The 11,990-nt window shown below is 43.7% G+C and overlaps 1 protein-coding gene across 1 annotated transcript in view; it reads left to right on the top strand.

Moving 5' to 3' along the window:
* Rbks (ribokinase) overlaps positions 1-11,990 on the top strand; it is a 77,951-nt gene that overhangs the window by 37,400 nt on the left and 28,561 nt on the right. The window contains exons 5-7 of the mRNA XM_028778964.1: positions 1,036-1,200; positions 9,219-9,310; positions 11,583-11,771. Coding sequence (XP_028634797.1) covers positions 1,036-1,200; positions 9,219-9,310; positions 11,583-11,771 — 446 coding nt within the window. The remainder of the gene's footprint in view (positions 1-1,035; positions 1,201-9,218; positions 9,311-11,582; positions 11,772-11,990) is intronic.

The raw sequence follows: 11,990 nt of genomic DNA, 5'->3' as shown, positions 1-11,990 counted from the left end.
CCATTCAATTCAATTCCTGGTCTGTGTTGTCTTTTCGTTTCTGGAGGGAGGGAGGGAGGGAGGGAGGGAGGAAGAGAGAGATATAAGGTACATCACTACCACCTCCTATGTGGATATATAAAAGAATTATAGAGAGTGTGTTCAGGTCATGAGAGTCTATCAAATCCTTAGTTGTATTTCTTTGTCTAGTCTATACAGTATAGACCAAATAAAATAAGAGACTAACTATCTCATATATTTTCTGTCTTTTCGATATTTTTTAAAATGTGTTAGGGATCACTTTGGGGAAGAGCATGGCATGCACATGAGCTGCTCATCATATGCAGGAGAGCATTTGTTTGGAGCATTCTGCAGGGTTATTCCTACCTATATTCATCTACATGGTACTTATCACTTAAAATTCACAATCCTTACCATATGCATGCATTAACCATTTCACATAAAAGAAATTGTGAAAGAATGTTATACATCATTTCTCAACTATTACTCTTTGTATATAAGAATATTAATAAGGAAAATATGCTGAAAGTTTTGTTCAAAGTGATCATAATAACTGGGCTGGAGAGATGGCCCTGCAGGATGAGCCCTGGAGACATAAGTTCTGTCCCTGCAACTCACACGCATGCTCATGGTGTACATGCATACACACACATTCACACATGCACACAATAAACAAACACATGTAAATTAATTAAGTGCTCATAGTGGGTCAGGTAGAGTAGTGTGTGCTAACAGTCCCTCCTATTCAGGAAGGTGAGGCAGGAGGGGCGCTTGAGCCCAGATGCTCAAAGCTAGCCCAGAAAACGAAGCAAGACTCTATCTCCTTTAAAAATAATCAGAATATTATGAATCTCACAAAAACAGTGCCAAAAAACACATTTGGAACACAATAACTAAACCCGAATGTCCTGGAAATGTTAAGATTAATTCTTCTAACACATTCTGTATAATGCCTTCAGAGGATGCTTTTACAGTACAGCATATCACTGCTTGGCTTTGCTTGGTTTAGTATAAATATGTAGAATTTCTTCATAGGCCAGAATATCATCGTCATAGTGGCTGGAGCAAATCTGCTTTTGAATGCTGAAGACTTGAAAGAGGCAGCCAGTGTCATTAGCCGAGCCAAAGTGGTGATCTGCCAGCTAGAAGTAAGCCCAGCAACTTCTCTGGAAGCTCTGACAATGGCCCACAGGAGTGGAGGTAACGTTACAGATTTGTCACTCTTTCTGGGAGAGCTTGTAGCGCTGTCTTAATTAAAGTTAACCTTTCAAGTTGAGTAAAGCATTACTTTGTAGTAAAATATTCGTTCCTCCATCTGTGAGATTCACCGGCTTGTAGTTCTTGATAATGTTAAGAAAAACTCACAAATAGGATAAAAATAACATGAGTAGCATATCCGATATCCCTAAATATAAAATCTGGAGTCTAGTTTGCAGAATCGACCTAAGGCATAACAGGGGCCTCGGAAGCACGCAGCAAGGTAACAGAGAAAGTAGGCTGTTCCCACTGCATACTGTCTCCTGTCTACAGTCAAAGGTTCATTCTTAGCCAGGTTTGGTGGTGCACACCTTTAATCCCAACACTCAGGAGACAGAAGCAATAGGACCTCAGTGAGTTCAAGGCAAACATGCTCTACATAGAGAGTTCCAGGACAGCTAGGGCTACACAGAGAAACCCTGTCTCAAAAAACCAAAAACAAAGATTCCTTCTTTCTCTTTTTTCTAAAATTGTATCATCTTTTCAATACATAAGAGCCTATTTGTATATAATGGGTGTGAGTTGCCAGTGTCTTTTGCTTTACCTTGGATCTTGAAAATGTTCAAACCGACCCAAATAGGCAGCATTGTATGATGAGGTGCCGTCGGGAGTTAGCCACGCAGCTAACCTGGGTTTCTCTTCTCCCCATCTAGACCTCACAACAAACAATGCGTGAGCATGTCTTTTTAATCTTGGTAGTTAATTTCTTTTTTTCCTCCAATTCCTAGGAGAAAAAGGATCCCATTTTTACCCCTTGGTAGGTTTGGAGTATTAGGAATATTAGCTAATTTTTCTGAACCTCTCTGTGAAATCCAGATAGAAGTGTGTCCCGTAGACTTGTTTTGTGGATAGAGTGACATAAGATATGATGCCACACTCGCAACTAAGTCCTAGTTTTCTTCCTTCCTACCTATTTTCCTCTCTAAATTAGAATTGGAATTGCTTAGTATGGCAGTGTACACCTGGTACCCCAGCTCCAAGGGGTAGAAGAAGGAAAACCATGTATTTGAGATCAGCTGGGTTACATAGGGAGTTGAAAGCCAGCCTAAACCAGACCTTGTCTCAAAAATAATAGGATAATACCTTGATGAATCACCATTTGCCCAAGACAAAAAGTAGCTACTGTCATGACAATGGCCTCTGTTTGCCGTTGTAGCAATAGTTATGCGATACATAATAACAATATAGAGAACTACATCGACTTTCCCTGTTAAGACATCCCAGGAAACTGTGAGATAAGGAAGATGAAAACAGGTTATAGTATACACAGACACTACCAGGCACATCAGGGTGGCCTGGCCACAGAAGACAGAATAGATGTGTGTGGTATATCTGTGTTTGGATGTGTGCTTTATGTACACGATTTCTCTTAAAACATTTCATGTTCTATATGGCAGTGAGTGGAAAATATGCCATTGAGGGCTGGCAAGGTGGCTTACTGGGCACAGACACTTTCCACTAAGCCTGGGGACCTGAGATTAATACCTGGGAACTATATCATAGAAGGAAAAGTCACCTCCTGCAAGCTGTCATCTGGCCTCCACCGGTGTACTGTGGCAGGTATACACACCCCTCCCCCACAATAAATAAATCTGGTTCTTCTTTAAGGAAACTAAATCTCTGAAATGATTTTGTGGAGAATTTTACAGTGTTTATACTGATTTCACAAAGTTTTTCCTTTTGGCAAAACAATATACTGTGGCAAATTCTCACTGACATTTACTGTATTTTTAATGGACTCAAAGCTGTCAGAAAGAATTCAAAGCCAAAATTCATTCGGTTGCATTTTCTCAAAGTGTCACAGATGAGTCCCATGCTCGTGGTGAGCAGTCTGGAGCTGGAGGTAGCCAAGCTGGTAGAGCGAGTACCTAGCATGTACAGATCCTGCTGGGTCCCCGGGGCTACATAAACCAAATGTGCTCGTGCACCCCTGAAATCCCAGGACCTGGGAGGTGCTGGCAGGAAGATCTGAAGTTCAAGAGCAGGTCGGTGAGATGAAATTAAAGAGACTTAGGGCCTAGCCTGTGACCCAAGCTCCATCTCCAGGACTACACAGTAAGGACATGGAAAGGACTGGATATAGACCACAGCTGTCCTCTGAGCTCCATACGAGCTCTGGTGTAAGAATGTGCACAAACACACAGAAACACACAGACACAATAAATGAACAAATGCGATTTTTGCAAATAATATTTGAGGGTCAGATCATCCTCAACTATACAGAAAGTTCAAGACCAGCTAGAGCTAACATGAGAGCCAATGTCAAAAACAAAAACCCAGTCTGTGCCTTGCACTCATTCTAAGCAGGCACAGTGACTGCTGTCTCCTGCCTGTGTCTCCTCCTACCCCCACTTCTCAGAGAGCACTATTTCCTCCTCTAGTTCCTGGCAGCCCACCCAGCTGGTGGAGGAGACAACCATACAGCCAGCACAGATGAGACCCTAGCCTTCCACAGGGACAGCTAGCGTCAGCCTGACACATAGGCAGCCTGACCAACCACAGCCTGTCACTCTGGGGGTGTCCAGAAATGTTTCCTTTGTCACCTGTCGCTCATCCTCTTCAGAAGCTGAAGGTCTTATGACTTCAAGAAGAGGGGAGAGTGCTGAAGCAACTGGCCATATGGCTTACTCTAACTTTTGTTTGTATGTTTGTTTTGAAACAAAGTCCTGTGTTGGCTTTGACTTTCTTATCCTCCTGCCTCTGTCTTCCAGTTGCAGGGTTACAGGTATTCACCACCATACCTGGCTTCCTACTTCATATTTTTAAGAAGATCCAGTGTGCATCCGAATTAATTCTGCATGATCTTTCCTACACAGTAGTCCCATCTAGTCTGCAGAAGGCGTATTCCAGAGCCTCTGTAGACGCTGCCATGGTGCTCAACTACTCCAGCGCCCTTTGTGTCTTGATGAGCTCGAGCACATCCTAGAGCCATAACTTCTGCATCTTCTTGATAAGCTCTTACACAGAGTAGAGCCATAGCTTCTGCATCTTAAGGTACAAAGTCAGAACTAACACTATTTTATCTTCCTTCCTGCCAGTTTTATGGTTATATTTGATCTTAGCCACCTCGGCATACAGCTTTTTCTTACCTCATTAGGTAAAAAACTTAGACTTCTTCACCAAAAGTGAAAGTGTTGGCATATCTGAATTCCAATCTCACTATTCTTATGCCATGGAGCCACTGTTAAACAACATAGGGATTCCCCAAACACAGGCACTTTGATACCTGAACAGTCCAACCCTGTGGCTAACCAAGTGGAATATACAGGCTGATAGAGTGAGTCAGATCCCAGGGGAGAAGGATCAGGATGGCATGAGGTTTGACCGCATGGCTCAGAATGCTGTAAAATTTATAACTGATGAACTGGATGTTCTATCAGTTTTTAAAATGCAGATGAAAAGTTTCATCTTGAACACACTGTCTCAAAATTCTCCTTGGTTTTACCCAATGAAAGCAGTTTTAGACACAGTGCTAACAACAAAAAACAACAAAATCAGTCCCCAGTGGGTCAGTGCAGTTAGGTAGACCTGCAGCAAGCTGACACTGTGGCTGCTGGTGGTGAGACTGTTCGTGTTGGGTCTGGTCTTTATATCCATTTCAAAGCAAATGGAACATTACAGGGACAATTATAAATAATTGAGATTGTCAGATCGCCAAGATTAAATCCTAGGTATGATACAGAGTGTCTTTTAATGCCACTTTAGCCCTTTTCCATTTGGCAAGCTGAACTTGTTGGCTGGCCCTGTAGACTTTTGCAATAACATTGTCCCACATGTGGGCCAAACTTGGAGCTGTTTTACAGCTCAAGTCTAAGAAAACAACCTTCAATAGAAAGACACCCAAGCCAGCTTTGGGGTACCCACTTTCCTCCAATCCTTTGCTTAGGAGTGACATTGGTCCTCCATCCTTCTGATCAAGTTCTCAGGGCATTTTTAACTGGCCATCCTCTCTTCCACCCCATTTTCCAGCCTACTAGCTGTTCCCCTAGACTCCGCCAGCTCCTCATCAACATTACTGTGTCAGCCATTGGTGTGTGCTTAAGATACCCGGAGTTTAGTGCATCTCCCTCTGTAATGAGTGATGATTACTGTTGTGTGCTGTCACCTGCTCTGTAGCTCCACATCTCTGGTTTTACCTGGTCCCAGGATGACACCATCTTTCCATCTAGGGGATTATATATTTGTGCTCCTCTTTAACTACCTGCATCCACTAGTTCCTCATGTTTCTTCATCCTGGGAAAGGGTTTCTGTTTATTGATGCAGCAGAACTCAACAGGAATGGTTTCCTTATAGCGTTTTTCACTTCTGCCCTATGCTTAGGGACCATAAACTACACATCAGTTGCTGCACTTGCATAACCAGTGGCAGAAGGAAAGAATGCCCCCCGCCCCCACAGTGAAATACAGGCAAAGAGGATTTGCTTGATTTTTTGCAATATTTATAATAATAAATTTATAGAGTCCCTCACTCCAGCCATCAATACTTAAAATACAATGTGATTTTCTTTAACATTTGTTCTCATTGTAGAAAATAGCAAATATAGAGACAGGGAGAACAGCGTAGTAAACCCACATAATGCCATCATTCAGCTGTTGATGGCATTTCACTAGGCTGCTAATTTATTATCCACTGTCCTCCAGTACTAAAGGGAGTATCATTTCTTCATTGGAAGAATATACTGTGCCTGTACAAAGAATGAGGTCTTTCCATGACGTACAACACTAGATCTACCATCAGACTTAGTCCCACCATACTTTATAGGAGACCGTTTGTGAGTTTAGTGAGTGACCTCTCGGGTTCCTTCTCTTCTATCAGTCATATACACACATAGCCATGCTTCGTTTTCTTTTAGAAGGAAAGATTGGCACAAGACTGCCTTCTTTTTGGTTAATAAAGAATAGAGATGTTTCTCTGATAACAAAGTATTGATGGCCTCATTCATTTTAGAAGCTTTAGAGTACTGATCACATAGACCAAGGAAAAAGAGGACGAGTTAATCTAGTTAGACCAGCCAGTGCAGTCTTGTCGAGCAACTCATCAGATAGGTGTGTGGGATTCCTTTGGTTTTCCATCATAAGCAGCAGCATGAGCATCTCCAGACTTCATAGCCGTATGCTTGTCACCTTCTGTAAGACACGAATAGAAAAGGACCCTGCTAGACCCTGGATCTTTGGAGGAAACAAATGGAACTTCTCAGAGAATGGCTTCATCCTGCATCTTCATTACTGGTAGCTTGCTACAGTACCTGTGCCCAAGTGCGTAGGAATACAGGCCTGAAGATCACTCTAGATGAGCAACTGCATTCAGTTTAATGCTGGAGGAAAACAGAGCACAATATGCTTGCATTAATTACTTTTCTTTTGCTGGGATAAGATACCATGACCAAAGCAACTGTGGTGGTTTAAATGGAAATGGCCCCCATAGACTCATAGATTTGAATGCTTAGTCATGAGGAAATGGCACTATTGGAAAGGATTAGGAGACATAGCCTTGTTGGAGGAAGTGTGTCACTGAGAGTGGGTTTTGAGGTTTCTGAAGCCCAAACCAGGCTCAGTGGTTCTCTCTTCCTTTTGCCTACAAAACCAGATGTAAAACTCTCAGCTACTTCTCCAGCACCATCTGCCTGCATGCCACCGTGCTTCCCACCATGATGCCAATGTACTAAACCTCTGAAAGTGTAAACCAGCCCTATTAAATGCTTAACTTTATAAGAGTTGCTGAAGTCATAGTGCCTCTTCACTGTAAAACAACACTGACTAAGACAGCACCTTATAGAAGAAATCATTATTTGGAGCTTACAGTTTCAGGGCTTAGAGTCTGTGGACATCATGGCAGAGAGCATGGCAGCAGGCAGGCAGGCATGGTTCTGGAGCAGTAGCTGAGAGTTGACATCTTAGACAGGCATGAAGCAGAGACCACTAACTGGGAATGGCAGAACTTTTGAAATCTGAAAGTCCACCCAGAGACACACCTCCTCAAACAAGCCTACACCTCCTAATCCTTCCCAAAGAGTTCCATAAACTAGGGACCAAGTATTGAAGCATATGAGCTTATAGGGCTGTTCTCATTCAGACTACCCAGCTATTTAGAAAACCTAAAACCTGGCAGCATTCAAATGCTGGACCCTCAGGACTTTCATGTATAATGGACAACTCTAACCCTTCAAGACATGAGAAACCCACTGAGAAGTTGTTGGTGTGCTACACACTCTATCAGAAGGAAGAAGAGGGGTGGACAGGCGTAGGTGTCAGCTGTGTGCAAAGGACACTATAATAACAGTAATAATCCTCATATTTGGACAACACTTTATAGTTTATGTAGGGCTCTTACATGCACTTTCTAATTTAAGCCAAACAATTGCCCTGTATAAAAATCTGAGCAGGATTTTTTTAAAAGCATACAATTTATGTGGGAGGACATTTAAAGTCTAAAGTAACAAAAATGTGGTGATGCTGTCAGCCTATACTAGCTGAGACCACTGACTGACCCAACTGTTAAGACCTAGGAAGGTACAGACGCAGGCTGGACCTGCTCACAGTGTTGCAGCAACCAGGGTCTTTATCAGCCATGAGCACTCACCAGGAAAGGGGGTTGTGTCACTGCTGAGCTAGCTGCGAGGGTCACCGAGAGAACTTGTGAACGTGTGTGTCCTCTGATCATAGCCCAGGATTCTGATTCAGTGGGCTGGACGTGGAGCCTAGAAAACCTAGCTGAACAGGCTCTCCTGGCCTGTAAACACATTTATAGCCATTGTTCTAGAGCAATCCCTAAGAACTGCAGCTGAAGGATCTTATTTGGGACTAGTCAGGTGGATTATTTACCCTGTGAGGTTGTGGATCCAGGCTAAGAACAGAGATCTGGCCAGCCCAGTTGTTTTGTCACAAAGCAGGAGTGGTTTTCAAATGGAATTTCTAAAGCCTTTAGAATAATCTGCAGAATTTCACACCAAAAACTGTTGTGTAATATTGTGCATTTGTACTGGAGGAATGTGTTGCTCTGGATACAGCCCTGGTCTAGAAAAGTTGCTATTTTAAAGAGGATCAAGCCCTCAAATCAAAGCCAAGGGACTCTTGGTTAGGTCCCAGCCTCCCCATATCCAAGAGTGTGCGTGTGACATCCAGCACTTGGCCCGATCTCTCGACGCTTTGTTTTTCTCCTCTGTCAGTGTAATAACTGTGACCGTCTCCTGCTCTTGCTCTGCTGCCCTCTCCCATCCTTCTCTTGTAGTTGTCTAGTCTGAGCTAGCACCTAAGTCTCTGAAGGAGATTTCCCCACTTTCTCAATCTTATCGTATTCCCAGAGAACTCCCAGAAGCCAAGAATGGATAGGGCGGGGGTGTATAGTGGTGGTGGTGTGCGTGAGTGCGTGCGTGTGTGTTTCCGTGCCTGCTGATGTGTGTGTGTGTGTGTGTGTGTGTTGGCATGAGTAATTTTTATCTATTTTGGAGGCATACTTGAGTCTACCAAATACGCATATTTACCTCAGTTTCCTACATGCTGTTACTACCAGGAAAGTCTCCATTCTTTGCTGCTTCTTTCCTGTTGCTTTTTTTCTTCCCTGAACCATGAGTTTGTGAACCCACCCCACAGATAAGCACTTAAATTGGCCTCCAGAAGTGTTCACTGTTCCATCCGAATTCATACATGTCCTTCCACACCACACTTTTGCTTTAATGTTCTTGTTGTCCTCCCCCGACATTTACGATTCATGTTAGTCGTAAATGTGATGCTTGCCCTTTGAAGCTGCTCATGAAGACTGAGACCCCAAACCTTTCTCTATCTGTGGTTTCACAGATGGTTTTATCTGGTGAGTTTAAACGTCACCACCTTCAGCTTTCTCTCCCTTAGAGTCTGTATGCTCACCAACCCCATTATTTTATATCTAACCGAAAAGATAAGTAAAAGGATTAAATCAATATTTTTAAATGATAACTACTGAGCCCCTTTCCCATTCCTTTGCAGTGACAACCTTGTTCAACCCAGCTCCAGCCATGGCTGACCTGGAGCCCCAGTTCTATACCCTCTCCAGTGTGTTCTGCTGCAACGAGAGTGAGGTAGAGTCCACTGATTTGCTCTTCCCTTGGGGGACCTGCAGGCAACTAGATAAAACAGAGAGGCAGGATAAGCCATATCAACTGAGCACATGGGAATTCAGTTTCAATTGGGGTGTGGAGGAAAGGAGACGACTGAGCCTTTTGTGGCCATAAAGGATTCCAGACCGCACCCCATAATCTCACACTCATTAAGCCTCTCCCCATGTCAGCACCCTCCAGTCCCCAAACATTCACATATTGTTTTCTCTTTTAAGTATTTCACATTTTCTGGACTTATTCATTTATTTTATTGGTTTTTCAAGACAGGGTTTCTCTGTGTAGCCCTGGCTGTCCTGGAACTCACTCTGTAGACCAGGCTGGCCTCAGACTCACAGAGCTCCAGCTGTCCCCACCTCCTGAGTGTTGAGAGTAAAGCGGGAGGGGGGAACTAATTAATACTAAAGTTGAACAAATGTGTTTAATTTGGACATATTCACAGCAACTACAGGCAGGGCTTACATGCAGTTTTATATAGCATATGGTTAAACTACAATATGGAAAAGAGAATTTACTCATACACTTTGAGTCAAAAAGTACTAATTCATCCAGTGCTTTTTTTAACTACCTGTGTCACAAGTAGAAAAGCACCCCAAAGATGGCAGAGGGGTGCCTCCCTGGCCCAGTTTCACCCCAAGACTCTCTACTGTTCCGGGAGAGAAATCCTGACCCTGCACAAACCCTCCTCGTTTGTTGTACGTGATCTAAGGAAGATTTGGGAATGACGACAAATAGAGGCAATAAATCCAAGGCGTCTGCAAGAGCGTGAGGGAGACACTGAGAGAGACCGCGCGCCAGCGAGACCGGGCGCCAGCAGGGCAGGGCAGGCCTGCGCAATGGCGGCCAGCTTCCGTGCCTCTGTTTACAGGTGCAGCATTCACAGAGTCCCTGGTAGTGCTCCCTCTCCACTTCCCACCTTCCTAAGACAACCTTTGACTAGAATTCTCTCTCATCGTTGAGATGCGACACACACAGAGAAATGGACTGTTGGTCAGTAAAGGCTAGCTTTTCTTTGGCTCTAAGGCCAAAGGAAGGTCTAGGCTTTCTTAACCTGCTTGCTTGATAATTTCATCTGTCAGGACGTACAGGACAAAGAAGGCTGCTTCATGGAAACTAATTTTAACAAACCACAGTAGTTTATGCAACATTTTTGAGCAACCGCCATGGCCAGGCATTAATCTAGGAAAAAGGAATTGTGGGAGATAGAGACCATTTCACAATATGAGGTTACATTTCTTTCAACCACCAAACTGGCTTAGATTTCCCTAGTAGAAACCTAAAAGACACTGTTTGTTCTTCAGACAGTTTCCACAGCCAAAATATTTATTCAGCTCATGTATCTTCTCCATTAAATTACAAATTCCATTAAGAATTTACACAGCATTAGTCTTACTGTATCCTGTCCCTGTTATATACTTGCCTATTGCTATATAATAAATTCGCCCTCTCCACTTCCCACCTTCCTTCTGTTGTCCCAAGTTCTATATCTAGAGGAACTGAGAGAGTAGTCAGTCTCCACACAGCCTGAAAGCCGTTGACACAGCTACATTGATTAGCCCATCCCAGGCATGTATTTATTTTTTATATGTTTTTATTGAAAAGTAAAAACAAGTCAGGTGGTGCACACCTTTAGTCCCAGCACTCAGGAAACAGCGGCAGGCAGATCTCTGAGAGTTTGAGGCCAGCCTGGTCTACAGAGTGAGTTCCAGGACAGCCAAGGCTACACAGAGAAAACCAAAGTTGTCCCAAGAATTAAAAAATTGTTTTTAGATTTATTTTATACGTTTGAGTGTTTTACCTGCATATATGTATGTGCGCTTCATATGTGACTAGTGCCTGGGGAGGCCAGAAGCCAGGGTCAAATCCTCTGGGACTAGAGGTACAGATGATTGCAAGCCACCATGTGGTTGCTGGGAACTAAACCTGTCTTCTGTTTGAGTAACAAGTGCTCTTAATCACAGAGCCATCTCTCCAGCCACTGAGAGTGTTGTTTTGTTTAGAGTTTTTGTTTTGGGCATTAACTCTTGCCCTCCCAAACACTGAAACTGTCAGGATTTTAAGTCGCTACTTGCGCTGTCCTCATTTTGTTCCTCTTATTTATGCTTTGTGCAGATATCCTTCAAGGTTCCCACTGCCCTGCGTGTTATGAGAGGTGAGGGAGCCATGCTTCCTGAAGGGCAGATGTGAGCAGACCTTGATGTCTATTCTCACCGCTCCTTCTCTGTGTGTCTTCCAGGCTGAGATTCTAACCGGCCATGCCGTGAGTGACCCGACCACGGCTGGGAAGGCTGCGTTGGTTCTCCTAGAACGGGGCTGCCAGGTTGTGGTCATCACCTTAGGGGCTTCAGGATGTGTGACACTGTCACAGGCAGAGCCTGTTCCAAAGCACATTCCCACAGAAGCAGTCAAGGCCGTGGACACCACGGTAGGTTTCAAACTTTAAGAATCCTTTTTACATCTAATACATCCCTGTCTGAAGATGATGTAAGAGATAAGACCAGGGGCGGGAGAAGACAGCCAAGCAGGAGAGCCCACTCCTGGTCCCCCTAAGTCACTGGGGGCCTCATGGCATCCAGTCTCTGGAAGCCTGTCTCCTTATCCATAAAGGATCCATAAAGGATCCATAAAGGATCCATAAAGGATC

The sequence above is a fragment of the Grammomys surdaster genome, unplaced genomic scaffold, assembly GCF_004785775.1.
Source record: "Grammomys surdaster isolate TR1022 unplaced genomic scaffold, NIH_TR_1.0 343, whole genome shotgun sequence".
Lineage (NCBI taxonomy): Eukaryota > Metazoa > Chordata > Mammalia > Rodentia > Muridae > Grammomys > Grammomys surdaster.
Note: the sequence above shows the minus strand (reverse complement) of the source record. Positions and strands in the feature narration are given on the sequence as shown.